General features: G+C 36.3%; 2 protein-coding genes across 3 annotated transcripts in view; both read right to left on the bottom strand.

The window, feature by feature from the left end:
- The window catches only part of LOC142343885 (exosome complex component MTR3-like), a 44843-nt gene extending 39336 nt beyond the window's left edge, over positions 1 to 5507 (bottom strand). The window contains exon 1 of the mRNA XM_075395264.1: positions 5494 to 5507. The gene's annotated coding sequence lies outside the window, so the exon portion shown is untranslated. The remainder of the gene's footprint in view (positions 1 to 5493) is intronic.
- The window catches only part of LOC142343854 (glutamine--fructose-6-phosphate aminotransferase [isomerizing] 2-like), a 404375-nt gene that overhangs the window by 7891 nt on the left and 371926 nt on the right, over positions 1 to 24558 (bottom strand). The window contains exons 7-14 of one of the 2 annotated variants that reach the window (XM_075395222.1): positions 23910 to 23978; positions 15284 to 15535; positions 11537 to 11632; positions 10953 to 11048; positions 7636 to 7854; positions 6936 to 7208; positions 5685 to 5980; positions 490 to 684 (exon numbers count right to left, since the gene is read on the bottom strand). In XM_075395222.1, coding sequence (XP_075251337.1) covers positions 490 to 684; positions 5685 to 5980; positions 6936 to 7208; positions 7636 to 7854; positions 10953 to 11048; positions 11537 to 11632; positions 15284 to 15535; positions 23910 to 23978 — 1496 coding nt within the window. The remainder of the gene's footprint in view (positions 1 to 489; positions 685 to 5684; positions 5981 to 6935; positions 7209 to 7635; positions 7855 to 10952; positions 11049 to 11536; positions 11633 to 15283; positions 15536 to 23909; positions 23979 to 24558) is intronic. The other variant, XM_075395233.1, reaches the window with a different exon arrangement.

The following is a 24558-nucleotide window of genomic DNA, read 5'->3' as shown; positions in this document are numbered from 1 at the left end:
GGGGACCAATGGCGTAAAAATTGTTTTTGAAATTTGATTTAAAATTGGAGTAATATTGAATTTTTACTTAGTGAAAATAGGGTGTGCTAACTTACTTTTGCCGTTCAGTATAATTTAGCAACAGACTTAATTCATGAATGCGCGCAATCCAGATCACTCAAAAATCAAAAACTCAATCGTAAAAAAGTTACTCGAAAAATGAAATCGAAAAAAATGTTCTAGAACAAAACGGTCAAGCAAAAATTTTTTATTAAAAAAACACGGGCTTACAATAATTGCTTGAAACTTCGTTCGACAACAGCTAATAACAATAATGCGTTAAAAACAAAGATTTTAGAAATACGAGAATTTTGAAGCTGAGTTGATTGCCGGTTCTCTGTTTCAAATCACACACCATATACTTTTACAGTACAACCAATGACATAGCTGTTTTGGCATAATAATAAGACCATAAAGCGACAGTCAACATCACGTGAACATCTCACTTACATTGCGTTCATTGGCAACTGCGATGTAGAGTGAGAGGAGTTGGAATGGAATGACAGTTAGAATTCCAGCGAGACAGTCCACTGTCTTGGGCACTTTCACTGTGATAGGGGCACCCTCCTGTTTGCTTTTCCTGTTTTTCTCCACAATAGACTCCAGCACAGTGTCATCCTCATCACAGATCACTATCGGCCAACCCTACAATTAAAATGTCTTCGACTGTTATATAGATGTTGGTGGTGGTGGTAGTGGGCATCGAGATGCACAGAAGAAATGAATTGACCAAATTTTTTTCTGTTTTTTTTTCAGTGTGAAAATGTGTTCTAATTTGGCGTGCAAATTCAGTTGGATTCTAAAACTACACTTAATTCAGATTATAAAATGAAATCTAATAAGCTTAATACCAATGTCAGCTAGCAAACACTCCAAATGAACTTTGGTAACCTATTTCTCAATGACTTAATGACCGGGCTTTATCGGTTTATCCTGTCTCTTTTGATTTTGATCTTTTGACTTTGACAGTACTCACCACTTTAGACAATTCAATGCCTGAAAGAATCTAAAATCCATTCAGTTGAACAAGTGAGTAAAGTAAGTCAGAATTCAAACGTGAAAATCGTGATTTACGTAAAACGAAAAACGTGATCAAAAGGGAAAGCGAATTAAAAAAAACATAGCAAGACAAGTCCTGATGTACAATTCAAAAACTTTTCATTGACTAAACAAAACCCAGTGCTAGAACGGACTATGAGAGAATTGGGAAAACCATTTCCCACAAAAATAAGATCAAATAATTTAAAAAAAGTGAAAATCAACGTCAGAATGTCGCATGTGAACAAAACTCCACTAGCGAGCAAGCGAATTTTTGTTCAAACACCGTTTTCTCACTCTAATTTAAAATTAGAGTGAAAAAATGTCACGCCGCAAAACCACTCTCTTTTTCACTCCACTTCCTGTCACCAAAATCACTACTCCAATTTGACTTCAAAAATCATGAAAATAAGTGCAGATATTGAAAAAAAAACATAGCCAGAAGAATTCCGGAAACACGACCCGAAGCTGCAATCCACTTAAACGCCATCCAACTACTCATCAGAAAAAACTTGCCTCCACTACTTTATGATTACCTTAGACAAAACCATAAAACAAAAAAAGTAAAAAAAGAAAATCAAATCTGTTAAAAATGATAAAAAAAATCTGATCCAATTTTGTCATAAATTGAGATGCCGATATAACTATCTTTGCCAACAGTACTCCATCAAAACAACTAGTACCTACTAAAACCACTTATGAGAATTTAAAAAAAAACTTGAAGCCAAATCATGAAAAATTAAGCTCTTACAAACAACTTTGACTTAAAAAACGAAAAAGTCAAAAATTTTTTTAACAAAAACACAGAAAACGGAAGAAAAATACCCTTTAGCCAATAGTGTATCCAGATGCTCGCAAAACAATAGGCAAGTCATAGTAGGCAAAAAAATTTGCCTAAAAAACGGAAAAACGAAAAAGTGCAAATAAATTTAGAAAAATAGTTTCTATTTTCGCCAGTTTTTGTCATATTTCTCAACAAAAATGCTTTATATCCACAAAACTTCATCCACTTAGTATCTAAAAATTGCCCAAGTCATAGGGGTCTTTTCAATACCCATTTGAGGCATTAAAACAAAACAATCGTCACAAAATTAGCCTAAAAATCAGCAAAATACATGAAAAACCTACGAATTAGCATAAAATTCTTATGAATTTCCAGAAACTTTCAAACCACTACCAAAACCAGCCTAAAAATAAAACAAAATCATAACCAAACCTCAACCGAAAAATGAAAAAAAAACTGCTTTAAAATACCGCACGTGAACAAAAAAATTTCGCTCGCTTTCTGAAATTTTTTTCACACCTCAATTTCTCGCTCTCTAGAAAACAGCGATATGAACAAAAAACCACTCTCTTTTCGCTCTACTGTTCATTTTGTTCAGCAACGAAATTGCTCAAATTGTTTCTCGTGCTTCATTTCCTGCTTCAAAATTCACTCCAATAAAATTGATTTAAAAGAAGGACTTCTCCAAAACTCCTCTTCGAGTCGTAAAAAGACAGCGCCCCAATACAATTCAAATTCTTTGAATTGTAAAAAGGAGAGCGCCTAAATAACAGCCGTTGAGAGGCTGTCGGCGGCTATTAATAAATGTTTTCAAATGTACGAGCAAAACTTTGTACATGTTCCACACTACTAAATGTAATGCCAAAGAATCTTCTACATTTCATCAAAATGTTGATCAATTCTGTGCTCCGATACTGAGTAGACGTTTTCATGACACTTGATTTAAGTTTCGGAAGGCCATTTAACTGACTTCTTGTTTTATATACCATAATAATTTGTTCAAAAAGCTATTCAGAAACACTGGTTGATGTCAGCTATTAATGCGGACAATTGATCGGCTTAGGTCTCTTCTGTTCTGTTGATTGTCCTCATCAATAGCGTCTTTTTTGTTGCGCATCATTTTCGAGGCCTGTTCCTGTTCAGTTTCTTGAGAAGATAACTCGATCACGTTTGTGTACCTGTTAATTGAATAGATCAGGTGCCTAGTTAGCGGATTTTCACGTCGATTTCGGAGGCGACGGATGACTTAGAGTGCCAATAAGCCTATCGTAAAAGGGTAATTCGTTAGGTGAGCCACGTTCAACTGTTTCAAGTTCAAACGCTCTAAGTTCTTCAGGACTCTTTAATTCCACAGGTTCCGAACCATATATATTTGGGTTAACAATGTAGACTCTCTGTCGACGGGTAATCAATGGAATTCTAGTCCAAGGTGCTGTTAGCTTAATTTCCCTGTCCATTGGGACGAGGAGCTCCTCGATTATTACTAGTCTGTTTTCACTGTTTTCTGATATTTTCAGCCGGGTTTTCGCTTCCACAATAAGTCTCGGTGTTCTTATTAAATAGTTTCAGATTATTAAAATGAATACGCGGGCCCCCAGACTCATTGATTTCTGGAAAAGCTTATCACGATGATATATCAATTATCTCTAACGATATCTTTGGGCGGACCTACTGTCAGGACGTCCTACCTCGACACTGTAGTCAACACCCTTCCTCAACCAGCTTAGTTCCTCTCAATTTATATTATATCATTTGTATCTTTCACCTCTCTATCCGTATGATCAAAATAGTTGCGGCAAGTTCCCTTTATCATTCCATCAAACAGGACGCCTCTGACTATAGACCAATCAGCCTTCTGTCTGCAGTGTCGAAATTGCTAGGAACGCTCATCTTCAGCAAACTGATTCCAGTAGTCTACCCAACCTTAAATCCCGCACAGCATGGTTTTCGGCCTAAACGATCGACCACAACAAATCTAATAGAGTACTTGCATGAGATCTTCAGCTGCCTGGACTCCAACCCTTCCTACCTCACGACCTTTTATATCGATTTCCAGAAGGCATTCGACAAAGTCTCTCACGATCTACTTTTAGACAAACTATCGGCGCTTGACATCGGAGGAAACTGCCTAAGTCTGCTTCGAAGCTATCTGTCAAATCGGAAACAGACAGTGCGAATAAATACAACCTCAAAAGAACTTTGTCTTTAACTGTGGAGGTGGTGTGAGGATAATCTGATGTCAATGAACCTGACGAAACGCAAGCTGCTGTGTATTAAAGGCTCTGCCCAAATATCTCTGCCCAATTATACCTTCGAAGCCACTCAATCGATTAAAGATTTGGGCCTCTTTGTTACTTGACTCTTTAAACTGGACACTACACGCGAGGAAAAGAACCGAAAAAGCCTTGAATGCAATCTTTCTGCTGCACCGAAACCTTTGCAAGGCAAATTTTGCAACCAGGAAAAATACATATGTTTGCTACGTCGTGCCAATTGTCAGCTATGGCGCGGCCTTGTGGAAACCATCAAATAGCGATTTAACCTTACTTGAAAGTGTTCAACGAAAAGCAATGTCCTGGATATTCAAGACCAGCAACAGCGTCCTCTCATACAAGGAAAAAATTGAAAGAAAAATCAACATCTTGCCACCGTCTCTATATCAAGAACTTCATGTCGTGTTATTATTTGCAAAAATGTTATCGGGAAAAGTTGATATAGACTGGCAAAGCCATGTCACTCTAGCTGAGGTGGGAACCCGGAGAGCCCAAGTCACTAGAAATTTTATCTGCAGGCATATGCAGTTGCAGAAGAGAGTCAGATTTTTGGTACCGAGCCTGTCACCTTGCAAATCTGTTCAATGATTATTTCAAATATGATATCCTGCTTGATCGAGAGCACAAAAGCAAACTCCTGGAACTCTACAATCGGTTCTTCATATCGCGCTACAACGAATCAGACCCTTGCACTTGGCGTCTCTTGTGTGGCTGCAATAACTGTAGAGACTTGAAGAAACTCATCTTTACGTAAATAACAATAAATTTTGAACAACTCAATAACCGGGTTTTATGCGAACACGTGGATCACTTTATCTTAAATCCTTTATTATTACTATTATTATTATTATTATTATTATTATTATTATTATTATTATTATTATTATTATTATTATTATTATTATTATTATTATTATTATTATTATTATTATTATTATTATTATTATTATTATTATTATAGATAACTTTGACAATTACTGGTACGGTATGGCACCTTCCTTCAGGAACTAAATAGCCCCTATGCCATCCTCCTGGACGCTTATTTGCAGCAAATTACTAATTATAGACAATAATGCTAATATCGCAATTTGGGTAGTATGTTTCAACTGAATAAATTACTGACATGCTTTTCTGTAGTATCGTTCAAGCTCAAGAACTCTCATGCCAATTGCAAGGATGTTGTTCGTATTATCCACAATTTGTCGTTTGAGACAATGATTTCGTTTTGCAATCGTCAAAATTTTCTCAGCTAGATACCTTTGGCGTTTTTTTTGTCAGCTCAGTTTTGGATATTTCTCCTTGGTCATCCAACATTTCAAGTCTTTCTAATGAGAGCAGGATTGTTAGCTATCAATCTCTATTTAATAAGTTTAGAACAACAATTAGTTTAATAAAACAAAGCGCAAAGATCTAAAGAGTCTCGAAACAAAACAAAGCGTAAAAACCTCATGGCCTGGAGTAAAACTGAAATAGATGATCCCTGGATTTTTTTGGTATCATTACTTAATTCAGCTCAAAAGTCTATAGAGGCTAAATTATAACGCACTTACCCCTCTGGATGTGACTTGTTCCAGGGCATTTTGGCACTTGACATAGACTGAGTCTTTGACTGCAACCATGATGATTGGCATTGTAGGTTCGACCAGAGCCAGAGGTCCGTGTTTCAACTCTCCACTCATAATACCCTCGGAATGCATGTACGTGATTTCTTTGATCTTGAGAGCACCCTCCAGGCAGGTGGCATAGTTGTAGCCCCTTCCCATAACAAGGATACTCTTCTCTTTGTAGTATTTCATGGCCAGCTCCTGAAGACTTTCTCTGAGGTCCAGGACTTTCTGGATTTTGCCTGAAACAAAGGCATGTTGTAATGACCTTGACTTCTTGAGATACCAGAGCCAAAATGGGAACTTTTAAGCTGGAGGGGGGGGGGCAAATGAATTGATAATTAGCAACTGGCCACATTCGAGCATAGATATAGCATATTCTGGCCACATATCGAGTTATAGAAATAGTTGACGGCACACGTTTGAAATTGATCATGGATCTATTCTACCACCTCACTTTTTGAAAAAATTTTTTAAACAAACAAAGTACCGTACAACAACATGTATAAAACTAATTGACAAGCTGTGCTACAATTTTTTCCAAGAGCATCAAAGAACAGGTGTTCCCTTCGTGAATCAAATTTATGTGCTCGTAAGGGCGTGTAAGTAACCTAATGCATGGTTCTGAACTAATAATGGTTCGCATAGCCTATTAAGATGTGAGGCGAACCACTTCCTATTACAATTTTCATAACGCATTAGATTCAAACTTTACGCTCATATTTCAACATCAGCCTAAATGAGCGGTCCAGAAAAAATATGAACACGGAAAATAACCCACCAGCTTCTTTCTCACCATAAAAACAACTCCGATAAAAACCCTGTTGCAATGAAATCAGAACTTTTAATGTTAGCTAGCTAAGCAATAACGAAGCTTATTAAAAGTTCACTAATTCCATTAAAAATCCATCAAGTTTGAAAACAAACTTTTCTAGAAACTTTTCCAATAAATTTTCCAACAAACTTTTCCCTTAATTGAATTCGACTAATTTAATCAAAATTTCATCTAAGTTTGAAAACGAACTAGTCCAGCAATATTTACTCACAGTAATGCATATTTATGCAAGTAATATGATTTTTCATCTGAACCTACCCGATAACAAAGCCTTGTTGCAATGAAATCAGAACTTTTTATGTTAGCTAAGCGTTAACGGAGGTTATTAACCTGACAAGTAGCATGATTGCATCAGAACCTACCCGGCAACGTTTTGAGCTCTCTTATTATCTCCTTTCGTCGTTCATGCATGGAAATCCTGTCGGCACTGATGAGCAATGCGAACATGATGAGAGAGATGATTTGACTGGTGTATGCTTTGGTCGAGGCCACTCCGATCTCTGGTCCAGCATTGATGTGGATTCCACAGCTGGTCTCCCGACTGATGGAGCTGCCGACTGTGTTGGTGACTCCCACGCATAGAGCACCTCTCTTCTTGCAGTACCGCAGAGCCATAAGGCTGTCTGCTGTTTCCCCTGCAACACTTTCTGATTTAAGACTACAAATGTTTAATCAATTCATGACTTTTAATTCGTTCTTCTGCTCGGCTTTAAAACAGATTGCATGAATTCGTAAAATTGTTAGATATATTCTGCACTCCCCCCCCCCCCGCCCAGCTTACTGGGCATATATCTTTTACCCCTCCCCCCTCCCAGGCGCACGTGCTATTTCTTTACATAGTAACATGCTATATCCACACATTACCCTAAATACACCATCAATTAGGGCTAAATTATCAAACTGATAGCGGCTATAATAAGAAACACCTTGTTTAAATGCCAGTCAGAAGTCTAATGAAAAGTGATATTAATCAGATACAAACTCGATTTAAAAGGACAAATGCCCAAGTAAAAAATATCAGTTTCTTTCAGGAGCAATGAATCAATCAATAGTAGAACAAACCTGACTGTGAAATGAAGAAGCAGACATCATCCCTGAAGATAGGTGTGTTCCTGTCCAGGAAGTCACTGGCTAACTCCACCATAACAGGCAGCTGAGACAACTCTTCCAGAATCTGACGAGTAGCCAGTGCGGAATGGTAACTGGTTCCACATGCGATCATGATCAGACGGCGACTGCGCTTGATGTCATCGAGGTATTCAACCAGACCTCCAAGTTTAACTAAAGTGGAAAAAGTATCAGTCTACTCGGAATTGCCTTTCTTTTTCAAAAAAAAATAAATAAACGGTTGTTGGAAGTCATGTGTAGTGTTTTTAACATAGGATAAGCCTTTCAACCAATAAAATTGATGCTATAAATTTTATGTAGTATTCCATGACCCATGATAGCATATCGTCTTAAATATGGTGTGAGACATTACAGCAATTTTTTCATAGCTAAATGTAAACATACCCGGCAAATTACCGCAAAACAGACGCCGTTGAAAACACTGAACAGCGTTGGGATTCAAACAGTTAAAAAAAGAAAAGTTTTTTCTAAGGCTAAAAAAGTTCTAATTTCTGTAGTTTCATTCGAATAGACAAAAATGGTGAAGTCAGCCTCTAAATAAGAAAACAATGAGCTTGATACAAATACCAGTTAGCAGAAAACTCTAATTCAAAAACCGACTCTAAGTAAACCCTGACTTCAACTACAGCCAACTAAAGCACTCAGTCCGAAAGAGTGAAAAAAAAGAATCAAGAAGAAACTTTGCAAGTCAATTTTTTCTGATAAATCTCCTCAAGTTGCGACTCCAAATCATTTACTCTGAAGATACCTGCTGAAATTAATTCTGATCATCCGCAAACTTACCAAAAGAAATAAACATCGATAAGCAAGAAACTCAATATCTGGTTTCAGTATTTTAAAATTTCTTTACAAGCTGTGACATCCAATATATTGAACTAAAAAAACGTGCGACAACATCTGTGCTAAATCATCGACTACCAACACGTCCCAGTACATACTAAAAAACACAGTTCAAAAAGGAGAAATGAATAAAAAACACCAAAATGACAGAGAAATACTGGCTTATAAATTAATCAAAGCTCAAGTATCGCAATCCAATGAAGATCTAAATGAACAACTTTACAAGACAAATTAATCTGCAAAACAAAAACAAACAAATATGGACAAAAACAATGACAATTAGATTTAATTTGAGCAAATTGCTGATACCAACACAACACAAACTGATACCTATAAATTAAAGTTCCACGAAATACAAAAATAACTAACTGCCACCAAGAAAAGCACTATAGACAGCAAAACAAATTAAAAACTACAAAAAACTCTAAAGATTAGAACCTAGTATTCCGTAGCCTTTCTAAGCTACGATCTGTAGCAAGGTCATCAAAAAGAGGATAGTGATTGGTATCAATACCAATAAACATTATGAATTTATGGACTCATCGCATTTCCATTTATGATTTCGTTCATCGACACTGACTCACTTCAATTTAGATTGCTTTGCTGGGCAACTGCTGCTTAAGAGAAATTTGAGCAGAAAGAGCGAAGAATGAAGCCAGCCAAGCAAAGTCAAAAGGAATTCACGCAAAATATCGATAGAGCCGCTAAATTGGGCAACGCAAAACAACAAATCGTCTTCGCCATAGCAACTAACACTTGGAAAAATTTGCATTGCAATACATTGTAGCACCACACAAAAGAATGGGCAATAAGAAATAGCCAAACCAACCTTCAACTGAAAATTCTCAAATGAAAATAAGGCAACTAAAACTAAGAATCTTGTCACGTTTGTTGGAAAATAATGAACGGCTCGCAAAAAAGCCAATTCCCATTAGGCTAGTAAAACTTCCAATTTTGAAAAGTTGACAAAAAACAGAAATGAAGTTCTTTTTTCTCTATACCAGCAAAACTATAATAAATGGGCAATTAAAAATGCTGAAATGGGGGAGGGGTATTAAACGCTATCGACCGCCTTCACACCATTAACTAACGACTGCAAAACAGTTTTGGAGAATCGCATACTTAGTCTATTATGCCGAGAAAGTAATGCGAAGAAAGATAAATTAATGCCCTCCGGGAGCTACCTGTTTATCCAGTTTGTGAGCACCAAAAGTCAAAAGGGTCAGATGAAAAATTGAGGACCAAAAGTCCGAAGGATCAGATGACAAGAGGGTCAGATGAAAAATTAAGATGAAAAAGGGCCAGCATAGAAAAGTCACAGGAGTAACATAATTGTTACAAACTTCGTTTGAGAGCAATTAAAAATCTTAAACTACCGTCGGGCGAATTGCTCTCAAACAACAGGCGATCGGTTGGCTTCGGTAGTAGCCAGCTGGGGGGGGGGGGGTTCCATGGATGGTAGAATTAGGGCGTGCATTCGGGGGTGTGAGGCGTGTAGTCTCAGAACTGATGGTGATGTGTGTGGGGGAGGGGTTTGACTGAGGGTCGGTTGCCTTACAGAGGGGCCTCGTAAGATTAAGAACTACCTTCACAACATCAATATATACCTCCTCAAGAAACTTTAACTTTCGGCGCTATGAAAGCAACCTTAAACATAACCGACTAATGTCGGAAGAATTGCTCTCGAACGACATGCGGGTAGAAAAATATTTGACCCCGCCGAGATTTGAACCACTGACCTCCCTCTCCATAACCTGAAGCACTGCTCGGTTATCAGGACCTAATTTTTCTATGCTGCAACCAATTTCATATTAGCAAAAAGCGTTACTTCGGAGTGAGAGTAATAGAGATCACTCAAAAATGAAGAACGAAAGCGTGAAAAAGTTTGAGAAGTCAAAGAATGTGCTGGAAGAAAAACGCAAAATGGTCAAGCAAAAAATTTGAATAAAAAAGACCAACACGTTTACAATAATTGCTATGAACTTCGTTCAAGAGCAATTAATAATGTTACTATGGCCAATTTAAAGCTTTAACCAAGAACACAACAGTTAAAACAAAAAGAAATTTGTTTGAAACGCCGCGCGTGAGCAAAACATTTTGCTCGCTTAGAGAATTTTTTTATCTCAATTTCCCGCGCTCTCAGAACAAGCAGTATGGCCAAAAAATCACTTGCCTTTCTCTCCGATCTTCAAATTTCTTTCGTCAGCAGTGAAATCGCATTTTTCACGCTTTTCACTTCCTGCATCAATTTCACTCGCAAAAGTTATTGATTAAAAAGACACTTCTCTAATACTCTTTTTTTAATTTAGGAGCGCAATATTAGCCGGCTAAGACGACGGCGCCTTTTAAATAGATCAATTAAAATATAATCAAATTATAAATAATTTCTTCGGTGGAACTACTTTAAGTACCTTGTCCTGTTTCGAAATTGATTCGGCCTCTCATCGTATTCACCACAGACTCGGGCTGCTCGAAGATCTCCTTTTCCATATATGTCCCATACTCACCTTAAAATCAGAAGTTTTTATTAATATTTACTCCTCAATTCCAAATAATTCTTTCACTGTTATCCGGTAGTAAAAAGGTAAACGATAACCTACTTTCTATGACGCATGTTAGATATTGCTATGTTTAATTAAGACACTTGATCAATTAATTTTGTGTTATTTTGAACTAGAAATTAGTGCTGTGCGTACAAAATCGTGCTCTGATTTATGCTATTTAAGTTATCAATTCTTAAGTACCCCACTGTTTTAACCGAATGTTTGATAATAATTAATAATTATTATAATAGAAAAAGGACAGCTGAGAACAGGCTACTGTAGGCCTAATACTGTTCCGCTGCGATCACGCAGGAACCAAAATTATTATTTAAGTTGTCAATTCCAAGTACCCCACTGTTTAAACCGAATGGTTGAAAATAATGTGAAGCAGTTGTTAAATTTTATCCAATTCTGATGAAGACTTTCTGATGAAGATGTTCCTAATACTACACCTTTCATGATTTGTTCGAGACTGAGTTGCAACTCTGTGATGTATCTGAACTCTTTCTCATTCGCATGCTTCTTCTTCGTCCTCACAATGCGCAGACCTAAACATTTCATAACATTAAGCACTAAACATAACCGACTAACCGTCGGAAGAATTGCTCTTGAACGACTAGTGGGAGCTCTAATCAATTGTAGCGTGTTTCAGTCGGGAGAGGGGGGAGGGGGGCCTAAATGGGACTAAGAAGTTCTACAGTGGGCTTCAAATAACCACATTAGAGGTTAACATATACCACTATTAAGACTTAAAGTAAAAAATGACACCAGTTTCGGCGCACTTTTCATTTGACTTTTAGTATTAAATTGCCGCCAATTGAGTTCAGCTGCTTGAAATTGTGATTGAGAGGGAATTTTAGATCACGCGAAATTCAAAAAGTCAAGGGCGTAAAAGTCAGTCGAAAAATCAAAATTGTCAAGCGAAAATTTTGCATAAAAAAAAGACACACACGTTTACAATAATTGCTATGAACTACGTCCAAGAGCAATTAAAAAGAAATGTTTTTAATCAAAGCAACGCATGTTTGCAAGCAGCGCTTAATAGCAGCAGCAACTCCCACATTGAAGCTCATTACTTAGCCAGTCAGAATCTGAGCTCTACCCGTCGAAGTTTACCACATCTATCTTTCAAAGAATGGTCATCTAGCATTCTCCGTATAAATTAATAGCAAAACTGTCACAAGTGGTATTGAAATAAATTCAACTCGATTTAGGCTATTGCAGAGGTTCGAAATCTCGAGCTCAGTATCACGGGCACAATGGTTTAGTCTATCCTCCAACGAGTTTAAGCTAAACGCCAATGACGTTGTGAAACCGTCTAAAACTGTGAATTAGAGAGACCATGAAATCATGTTTGCCAAAGCAGCTTTGAGAAAAAACTGAAATCCTCTTTTAACCTCCAAAATTAACATGATGAAGCAGATAATTTATCAAGCTTCATCAGTGTCTTATAATTGCATGTAGAAACATTTAATTTTACGGCAGATGTTATTTTAGCATTTCTTATGCCTAATGGTTAACACAGTTAAAATCGGGCAAAGTAAGGAGTCGCCACGGTAACAAAAATCACATGACAGAAACTCAAAATCGAATTTTAATTTAACGAACAAACCGACTAACTTCGTATGAATTGCTCTCGAACGACAGAAGGGGGCTATATAATCTAGAGGGGGCGTAGCTCAGAAATGTTTTATCGGTGCAAGAAAATACCCCATAGTTAAATCAGAACGATAGGAACTTAGAACACTCGAAAATGAAGCGTCAAGAGAGGTCCTATACTAAATGCATGGCCGTTTACAAGGCACCGTGTTTAACGAAAGGTACCATGTTTAAGAGGCCTCTGAAGAGCATGTTTAAGAGCTCTCGAGCAGCATGGTTAAGACAGACCGCGAAGGGTGAGTGACCGAAAAATTTGCTCTCTTAAAAGGTCAATGTCCGAAAAAGCGCAGCTTGAAAAAGAATCAATGGCCAAAAAAACAGATGGGCCAAAAGCTTCATGCGCCGAAAAAAAGGATAAAAAAGTCCGCGACCGAAAAATGTCAAATTAGAAATAAATGTCAAAAGAGGGTAGTGTCCAAAGAATGTTCTGTTGCAAAACGATTTTTATAGGAGTGAGTAAGCAGTTTAGCTCATTATTCTTGGCCATTGCATTGTGTTCATTTTCTTTATTTCTGGGAAGAATTTTTCAATCCAAGATCTTGTACAAATAATCACTTTTTCGTAAATTAATTACTGAAAAAAGTTCAATAACAAAATTTATTTAGCCTGCTTTTACGGACCTGCTATTTTACATTGAAAAAGACACACACGTTTACAATAATTGCTTCCAAACTCACCTGAGAGCACTTAAGGTAGAACAGGCGGTTATGAGCATCCTTTTTGGAAAGCAATTGTTTCACTATTGTTACGATTTAGCTAACTTCTGGAGCAAAACGTTACAGTAAGAAAAAACAACGGCACTGAAAGCCACCCCTAATTTTCCATTTTCAGTTTTCCACAAGATAAGCGGATAGTTTGTGGCAGATCTCAAAATCAAACGATCGTGGGGAAACAATTTTCCGTCTCTCAAGGAGGGTAATTTTCAATTTTAGCAAACTTAGCGCCCCCAAAAAAATAGGCAGATCCAGATTTTTGAATGGGGGCATCAATAGATCACAATAGCAAATAATTTAAATTAATTCGTGCACTTAGTAAGGCAGTTTTTCTCGAATGTGTTGTTTAGACTATTTAGACTCGCAGAAGACTAAAAAAGCCAAATTATTGTTGCCCAGAAGTACGCAAGTGGAACAGAAAAACTGACGGCTCTAAAAGTCAGCCAGAAAATGCACAATTCTTGCAAGTTCTTGCAAAATCACTTCAGGTCAATTTGCATAAAATAAATCAAAACAATTTTTCATAATTTGTTTCAAGAAAATGGTTTTCTAGCGAACGAAATGGCCTATGTAATAGAGAACATAGGCGGCAAGATTGCCGGAAAATAGCCACGGGAGACGCTTGTGGCCTCTTGATGGCCGCTTGATACAGACTGACCACCATTCCTTTAATATACCACTACGATTTTGGAATAGATTCGGACTATAAAGAAATCAAGTCATTTTTTTGAGTGAAGTAAGCCACGCAACTGACCTAAAAGCTGAACAAATGACGTCACGTACACAAATTTTAACTGCAAAGCAGTGGAAGTTGCTTGAAAAACTCAATGTCTAAATGGGACTAAGAAGTTCAGTAGTGGGCTTCAAATATCCACATTAGAGGTTAACATATATAGTTAACTATTCAGATATAAAGTAAAGATATTAAGATATAAAGTTAAAAAATGGCACCAGTTTCGGCGCACTTTTACGTTGAATTTTAGTATTAAACAGCCGCCAATTGAATTCACCTGCTTGAAATTGTGATTGAGAGAGAATTTTAGATCATGCGAAACGGTAAAAGTCAAGGGCGTAAAAGTCACTCGAAAAGTCAAAATTGTCAAGCGAAAATTTTGCATAAAAAAGACACACACGTTTACAATAATTGCTATGAACTACGTTCAAGAGCAATTAAAAACGTTTTTTAGCCTCGATAATTTTCTAGAGCCTCAAAAAATCTAAAACTTTTACTCCACACGAAGTGCAATTTTCGCGATGAAAATTTCCACAAGCACATTTTTTTTACAAAATTAGCAAAGTTTAGCCGAAAAAAATTTCAATTCTTTATAAAGCTAGAAAATTCGCGATACAAATGTATAGCAACTGGTACAAAAAACAAAACTCTAAACCAGCCAATCAATGACATTAAGCAGTTAGTACGTTTTCCAGCCCTGTTAATACATGCCGCAAAAACCAACAAATTTCTGTCCTGTACAACTGAAAATTCACCGAAACATAGCATAGGTCCAATAAATTATAAATTTTTCCAATCAGTTGAATTTATTCGCCTGATGAATTAAATTCGCTTACGATGACTAAGGATCAAACGAATCGCAACGTTCACCATTTACATGACGCAGCAAAACATGAAATTGCTGGATTTATGTAAAATTTTCATTGTTTTCGGTTGAGCTGTGATTTAACAATCATCAGTTCTACAAAAGTCAGAAATTTCACTGTTTCAAAGCACCATATAAACGGAGAAACGACTATTTAAGCTGATTGAATTGATCGGGCACTTAATCATTTGGTAAAAAACACGACATTTTTTCACTAGCATTAACGTACCCCCTGCGTTGTCAACATGCGCAATGTCTCCATCTTCGAGGTAGATCACTTTATTCGTGTGTTCGATCACTGCACTCGCGTCCGATGCAAAGAAGTACTCAACCGGCTCCATTCCACCCAGTTTGAATTCACCCGCTTCCACCGAAGCAGTGGTAGAGGGCACAGCTGATGGGGGAGGAACATGCCCATTCAAGGCCACCCCACTGGGCATATCACCCGATTGGGCCACTTTTCGCGACTGTGCGTTGATATCTAAAATAATTGAATAAAAGTATAACGTGTGTACATTTTCTAATTTTGGCTCGAATTAAATTTCATGCCAATGAGGAAAATTTAAACCTCATGTCTGAATTTCAATATATTTAATGCAAACTAATGCACTTAGGTAGAAAACTCTACATTTCCATGCATGCATCGGGCAGAGAGTTCATTTCTGGTCTTATCCTCCTTATTGAAAAATGTACCTTTTTATTAAAAACAGATTTCTTCCTTTGACGACATGGAGTAAACTTTATCAAACTTATTTTGCATCAAGCAACAATTGAGTTGGATTACAATTCAATGGCAAAATATTTACTTGAAACAGCAAATTACAAGAATACAAACGTAACCGACTAACGTCGGGCAGATTACTCTCAAACGATCAGCGAGCGGTTGGCTTCGTCAGTAGCTAGCTACGGTTTATTGAGGCTAGCTTTCGCTACCTGTTTATCTCATTTTTGAGGACGAAAATTCAAATGGGTCAGACAAAAAATCGGTCATACGATTAATCGCATAAGACCACGCAGCAATTAAACAATTCATAAAATACCAAAAAAATGCCAGAAACGCATAGCCAACTAACATCGTTCGACTTGATATCAAACAACTGGTCAGCATTTGACTAAACCAAAATTAGACCAAGGAGTGAATTGGAAAAAGCCATTGCAAAAAAACCACACCAGAAAAAATTTTCAAAAGAACTGAAAATCAAGGTCACAATGCCGCATGTGAACAAAAAATCAGTAGCGAGAAAAAAATTTTTGGTGTAAACAAAAACTAGGCCTAAAATGAACAATGAAGGGATCGAGAAAACCATTTAGAAAAAATTCCTATCCAAAATAAAAACAGTAAAAATCAAAGTGAAATTGCCGCATGTGAACAAAAACCACTAGCGGGAAAAAGAAATTTGGTTCAAACAAAAAACTAGGCCCAGAATGAATTATGAATGGATTTGGAAAACCATTTAGAAAAAAAATCCGATCCAAAAAATTGAAAAAAAAAAAACAATTAAAATCAGAGTGAAATTGCCGCATGTGAACAAAAAACCACTAGCGAGAAAGAGAATTTTGGTTCAAACACCCTTTTCTCACTCTACCTTAAAATTAGAGCGAAAAAATTTCCACGCCGCCAAACCACTCGCTTTTTCGTTCCACTTCCTGTTTCGGCGTGACCAAAATCACTACTCCAATTTGACGACAAAAATCATGAAAATGTGTGAACAGATCTTAAAAAAATACAGCGCCCCAATACAATTCAAATTCTTTGAATTGTAAAAATGAGAGCGCCCAATGAGATGCGTGTGTCCTTGCATGGAATTGAAACAACTTAAGAAATAAGATAGACAGTTTGACCACCAGTCCGTTAATAGACCACTATGTTTTTTGGGTTAGATTCGGACTATAATATTTATGAGACACATACGCTCTATAAAGAAAAAAATTAGAGCCTTTTCAAAATTAATGTTCGAAATAAAAAAAATCTAGACTCTGATACTCAAGAATTAGGGCATATACGTTTGGCACTACTCAAATGCACACTATTGGTCTTGAACAAGTAAATGTTAAAAAAAAATAATCGAAAGTCATTTTTTTTAGTGAATTAAGCCACACAACTGACCAAAAAGCAGAACAAATGACGTCGCGCACACAAATTTTAACTGCGAAGCAGTAGAAGTCGCTTGAAAAACTCAATGGTCGTTAGAATCATCGATGAAGACGACAAACTAAAACATACGAGGACAAGTCCTCAAAGAATTTTCATTGACTAAACACAAAATAGACCTTGAGTGCGCTATGACTTGATTGCAATAACCATTCAAAAAAATCCCAGCAAACAAATCGAAAAAACAGTAAAAATCAAAGCGAAAATGGCGCATGGAACAAAAAAAACCACTAGCGAGAAAGCAAACTTTTGTTCATACACCGTTTTCTCACTCAACTTTAAACATTAGATTGAGAAAATTTCACGCCTCGAAACTACTCGCTTTTTTCTTGAAAAAATCATCTCGCGATTTGCCTTTAAAAATCATGAAAATGTGTGAACAGTTCTTAAAAAAATACAGCGCCCCAATACAATTCAAATTCTTTGAATTCTAAAGATGAGAGCGCCTAAATAATAGCCGTTGACAGGCTGCCGGCGGCTATTAACAAAAAACTCACAAAGAGCCGAATTCTGCTATCCAAACCCTCTAAACTTGATATTGTACAGCATGAATTGATTACAATTCCCCATTTTCGTCGGAGTGGGCAACTTTGAAATTTAAAAACTTAAAATGCACGTATTACTGTCTGTATCGTAGTTTATCAAATCTCCAGACAAAAATTTCATTAAAAGAAAAACATACCCGGCAGATTGCCGGAAAATAGCCGCCGTTGATTCCAATAAGCATGATTGGGATTGAACGAATAGAATATATTGAAAAAAAAAGATTTTTGTAGAAAAATATTTTTTAAGTCCGATTTATTTTGATGGCATTTCGTAGTTGAACATACTTCTGTTTCTTAGAGAGAGGCTACAGGGGCTACTATCAACACCAATAAGCATTAGAGGTGGTAACTAAGACTTATAGGAACGACGTTCAAATAGCGGGCATCTAAAATTGGGCTTTATGGGTTTATCCCGTTTCTATTTCTGACTTCAATTTTTTATACCGACTCTGTTCATTTTGAATTGCTTTGCTTAGCAACTGATGTTCGAATTCACTTTTAGCAGAATGAGAGAAGAGAGAAACTAGCCTAGAGAAGTCAAAAAGATTTCACGCAAAATGTCGAAAAAGCGGCAAAATGGTAAAGCGAAAAAAGTTTGACGAAGTAAAAAAACATAGCAGGACAAGTCCTGAAATACAATTCAAAGAAAGAAAAACTCAGACGTACTCTACCTGACCAGCAGATCAATTGAACAATGCCAGCCAGAACACAAATCATCAAAGAATTGAGAAACTAAAAGAATCAAAACTAAACAAAAACAAACTCATTGCTAAAACTCTGGAAGCTTTTAAAGCTAAGGCAAAATTTTTTCTCTTTGAAAACAACTATTACAAAAGTTTTTTCAAAACCGATTTTTTTTCTGAAATCGGTCCAGTATTATATATGCAAGACCTGAAAAACATTCATTGGCCCTTGAAGATCGATTAAATGACACAAAAATTTAAGAAAGAAATCAATTGCAAATTATAAGGAAATGTTGCTGAAAATTGTGATTTAAATAACTTCAAAATCATTTCTGTGTCTCAAGAGGCTGTCCAGTAACCCAATTCCAAGCTTTAGAAAACTCATTGGCTCATAGATCGATAGGCAATAACTTTTAGAAAAAATTTCAAACTTCAAAAAGTAGTAATTCGTTCTATTAAAATGTTGAAAGCCATTCAATTGCCCCGTAGCAACTATTTAATAACATACTGTGAAACCCTGGATGCAGTTACCTGGCTACTGAGGCAAGAAAAAAAAACAAATTACAAATGTTTTAAAAAAAACTTGAAAAAAATTGCAAAATCTATCAAAAATTTTCTAAAAGTTGAAAGGTTAAATTGTTGAAAACAAATCCATTGAAACTGAAATCCATGCAGTAACTTTTTTTATCAGAACATGGAATAGGTTTTCTTGCACTTGCGAATGGACGAATATCAAAAACTGACAAAAAACTTTAGGAAACATTAAAAAAATGCAGATCTTATCAAAAAAATGCTAAAATTCGAGACATTAAAAAGTTAGCATTCAATTGTTAGCAGAAACTATGCAAAGCCCTATTAACAAACCTCAAAGGAGATTGCCTGGTCCCTGAAACTGGAAAAACTGAAAAAAAAAACGATGAAAATTTTCAAAAACCTGAAAAAATGCAAATTTGTTCAAAAAAATTGCTAAAATTAGTGATAATCAAAAATTGAAACCTATTCCATGGCAACTAAAAATTTTTCAGTAACTTATTATCCAACCCCTAATGAGGTTTTCTTGCCCCTGGGACTCAAACAATTTGAATGATGACAAAAAAGATGTCAAAAAACATGAAAAATTTGCAAATTTTGTCAAAAAATGGTAAAATTAATGATGTCAAAAATTTAAAAACCGTTCCATTACCAATAGAAACTGTGCAGCAATCTATCATCAAACCGTAGAGGAGGTTTCGTGACACCTAGGGCTAAAAAAAATCAAAAAGTGACAAAAATTTTCAAAAAACCTGAAAAAAATTGCAAAAATTAGTATCATTTTGTGTGTTTGTGTTTGTAGTACCACGACATATAGCTCATAAAATGGTCATAACAAGCAGTTTTGTCTCACAAAAGGCCTTCATCAGCTTTTAAAAACTTCAAACAGACTAATCAAACAAAAATTTCAAAAAAATTACAAAAAACATGAAAAATTGCACCATTTTGAGCCGAAAAACTCCTAAAAATGACCTTTTAACCTTAAATTAAGGCCATCCCAGCAGCTGCACCACTATACGCATTTGAAGGACTACTAAAGCTCACTTTGGGCCTCTAATGAAACTTAATGCCCGCTGGGCCTTACCTGTTTATCCCGTTTTGAAAGATCAAAGTCATTGAAAAATGTGTGAACACATCTTAAAAAAAAAAAAACACAGCGCACCAATACAATTCAAATTCTTTGAATTGTAAAAAATAGGAGCGCAATAATAGCCGACTGAGAAGATGAGGGCGGCTATTAATTTCCAGGACAGAATAATTGCTACGAAATTTGTTTGATAACTGAAAAGCCTAGAAAGTAGAGATACGTGCATTGGGCGGATGAGAGCCATCAAACGTACCGACTACTCATATTTTTATTTCATCAGTACAGGAAATGAAGCTTACTTATAAATGTTTTCGTAGGTTGTTGATTGATCACAGGTGATACTTGAGAGACAAAAATGTTCCAACAAAACGCTTTAACAAAAATATTAAGTTTTGTTAAAGCATTTTGTTATTATCAGGCCGTTAACAATTTCTAACAAACTGAACTGGGCAAACTGCATCCAATGGCGCAGTTAGTGCACTATACCCGGTGAGTCATTGCATTCGTCAAAACTTGAACCGTGGGCTAAAAAAATGAATACAAGAGGCTCATGTTCAAAAAACTTGCAAAATTCCATTACTTGATTACTGGTTTCGAATTTTAATACGTTTTCTCTCACTCCATCTGAATAGACTAAATAACAAGTTCATGTTCAAGAATAGCTTTTTAATGAACTACTACAGATATTTTCCAATAGTATAACATTAAAAAAGAACAGCTTCATGCAAATATAACAGATTTGTAACGCAAACAGGCAATAGATAACAACTATGTTAAAACACATACAGTTATGGTAGCAGTGGATGGAAACAGTTAATTACAAGACGAGTTTATATAAAAATCTATTTCTCTTCGCTCCCTCTTTGCAAAAATATTGAACTAAATAAGTGGAATAAACGTTCACATCAAATCACTAAAACATAGCCGACAGATTGCCGGATAAAAGCTGCGAATTAGACTGTCGACACCTGTTGTAAAAACAGCCAAAATCAAGGATAAGAAGAGCATGTAAAGAAGCAGAACTGATGCCATTTTGTTTTTTTCCCGCAACAAAATATTCGAAAAATAACCGACCAACGTCGGGCGAATTGGTCTCAAACGACGGGAGAGCGGTTAGCTTCGTCAGTAGCTAGCCACGGGGGGGGGGGGGGGGGGGGGAGGGGGGAGGGGACGGCAACAGTGGGGTGGGGGCACCAGTGGGGGGAGGGAGGAGGTTCTTCAACCTCTAACAACCGCCCTTCACACCACAAGTCTCCAAAAACAGTTTCTGTGAATCATACTCGGACACTAGTGAGCTGAGAGGCTCTAAGAGCACTTAATGCCCACTGGGCGCTACCTGTTTATCCCGTTTTTGAAGAAGAAAAGTCAAATGGGCCGAAAAATCGCGTAAGACCGACAGGACTAATATAATTGCTACGAACTTCGTGTCGCGAAGCGATAGCCTTGCTATCGCTTCGCGACTAATAACATTTTTCTCACTTTTATGGATGACATTTTTCGATTATAAATTGCCAACAGGTTAAGTAGTAGTTTGCATCAGCTTAAATTGATATAAAAAATATTTAGAGCCAATGATTTAAATTGGGACACTATAACAATTGGGAAAATTTTATACAGCAGACAAAAATTACGTAGAAAAAGACACTACTAAAATAATGGCTTTTATATCATTCAACAGCTATTTAAAATTGGACAGAACCAAAATGCAAATCACTACAGTAAGTTTTATAAAGTAAATACCCAGTTGACAGGTCCCAATAAGTAACTGAAAAACCCTCTACTCCCAACACTCCTCTCTCAAACTTTTATACTATATCTTATAGGCCACCTGATATCCAAACAAACCTCCCTCAGAAAAATTTGATATGTATAGTTCACGAGCAACCTAAATTTAAATTCGACAAGCTGTGGCAAAATTGAAGAATCGATCACAAAGACAATTAGCTACATTAAAAAGGATTAAAGCCTACCAAAAATTGAATTTTTTCCCATTTTTAAGTAACTTTGCTGCTCCTGCTATTTATGTCCAGGATCTGTTGAGGCTCAAAAACAGTTTGTAAAAGTTGCCTCAACTCTTTGTATTATATATAAAATTGTATAAAAAAATAATAAGCACAACATTTTCTATAAACTTACACAACATTTTTCTTGACTACAACGCAAAGCTTAGTCTCAATTAACATTCACGGAGAAATTGATGTCTCCTGCAAAATAGTGCAAGCTTCACCGAGAAAATGAGCAAAACTAATTTAAGGTCATTTGGCTTATTAAAGACATGCGACCAAAATCTGAGCCTTCAATCGTAAAGAGGTAGAAATTAGGTAGAGCCAGCCCTCCGGTAGCTTGCCAGACTAGTCTTTCGTTCCGTAAAATAGACACATACACAAACGAGTTTAAAAAAATTATCAGAACCTCTCTAAAAACTATATGCTTAAATTTTTTATGCTAAGGTCCAAAAAATAATTTTGCTGGGTGAGGAAAGTCACGCATGATCAAAACTAGTTACACCAAGCATAGCCTCTAATTCAGTTGGGGTGTATCCTAGAGACCTTGCGTGCAAATAATTCGACAATGGAGAAGTGAATTCGAACCGGTGGTCTCCGGGATAACAGTAAGCGACCATAACCACTGGGATACCTCCTTTGCAAGCTCAAATTTGGATCAAGTTAGAACCAAGAAATCAAATGTGAAAAAACAGTAAAAAAAATCAAGAAAAAGAATGTTTAGGAATCAATGCAGAACGAAAAAAGAACGTCACACGACGAAACAAAAAAAACAAGAGCACAGAAATAGCTACGCTAAGCTTACAGCTATTAAAAAATACTTTGTGGAGTCGATCAAACTTTAAGACAAAACAACCAACACAAGGCCAACACAACGTTTATCGCAGGTAGAAACATCAAAGCTGGGAAAGTACCAAAAGGAGTTTCAAATTGTTTGTTTCGTTTCGCTAAATTATGAAAGAATTCTACTTTCGGCTCACATTTGAATTAAATTGCCGCGGTAACAAACATTTCAGAGGAGACAGCAATTAAGTATAACTACTTTTGAACTTAAGACAACAATTTAGTTTGGAAAATCTTTTGTTTCCGCAGTTCTGATATTTATAGTCCCCGACTTTTGAGAACCCTTTGCAGTTGTTACTTGAAGCACGACTCAGATGGCGAAACAATAGTTTCGCACAAACTGCCATCGTTTTCATACTTTTTACCCCACTACTACCAGCATATGCTTCAACTGCTCATTATCTAAGAAAAACTACTCCACAAACTACTAGAATATCCAGGTCAGAAAATGCAAACAAAAATTTATTGGCAAAAAAATTACAAACAATTTTACATCAGACAGTTTAAAATTATACTGATTAGTCTCTCATTCCTTTTAGGCTATAGAAACTATAATTAAAGAACTAATTAGTCATTGCAAATTAATCAAAAACAAGCGTTAGTTTAGGGCATAATTTTAAGGGCATTATCTCAAAATATTCAGACAGATATTTTTCCAATCACATCAGTTACTAACCGACTCTGTAGCCCTTATAATTAAATAATAAAAAAATCATCATTAATTATTAATATTTTATTACCTTTAGCACATTTTCATCACGAATGCATAATTCAAACTTAAACATTCAAAAAGTCCACGATTAAACATTTAGAAACAAAAAGATGGCAACGTTTATTCCACATGAGATAAAAACAATAACTTGACGACCATTAATGATTGCAAGGATTCTGAACACAAAACAGTTACTAGCGTTACTTCAAAATAGAAGCTGATAAGTATTAGCCAGCTACACATTGAACACAATTAGCGTTAATGGAATCATATTAAGTTGCGGGTGTTATTTCTCTAACCTTGCCCGTTATTTAAACCAAGCCCGTTCACAACAGAGCTTTCGCCTCCACTTAGGGAGTCAGACATTGCTGAAAACAAAGTCAACTGGATTAGAAAGAGACACAATCTATCCGGTGTAATTAGACAGGTTACGATTAAAAACATAAACCGACTAATGTCGGAAGAATTGCTCTCGAACGACATGTGGGTGGAAAAACATTTCACCCCACCGGGATTCGAACCATTGACCTCCCTCTTCATAACCATACGCACTGCAGACAGTGCTATTTGCTCCTTATATCTGCTATGCTGCAACCGATTTTATATTAGCAACAAGCTTTACTTCGGCGTGACAGCAATAGAGATCACTCAAAAATGAAGAACGAAAGCGTGAAAAATTCACTTGAGAAGTCAAAGAATGTTCTAGAAGAAAAGCGCAAAATGGTCAAGCGCGAAATTTGCATAAAAAAGACCAACACGTTTACAATAATTGCTATGAACTTCGTTCAAGAGCAATTAATCACTCTCCTTCAGACCATGATAAAGGACCATAAACGATTTGAAAACAGACAACAACGGAAAGCAGTTTTGAAGTCGTGACAACAATCGGGTTTCGATACAAAAAACCCTTATATTCCATGTGATCCTATCCAGAATTTAATGCTCAAA

The sequence above is a fragment of the Convolutriloba macropyga genome, chromosome 1, assembly GCF_964194025.1.
Source record: "Convolutriloba macropyga chromosome 1, txConMacr16.3, whole genome shotgun sequence".
NCBI classification, from domain to species: Eukaryota; Metazoa; Xenacoelomorpha; order Acoela; family Convolutidae; genus Convolutriloba; species Convolutriloba macropyga.
The sequence above is the reverse complement of the archived record's forward strand: the minus strand, read 5'-3'. Positions and strand labels throughout refer to the sequence as shown.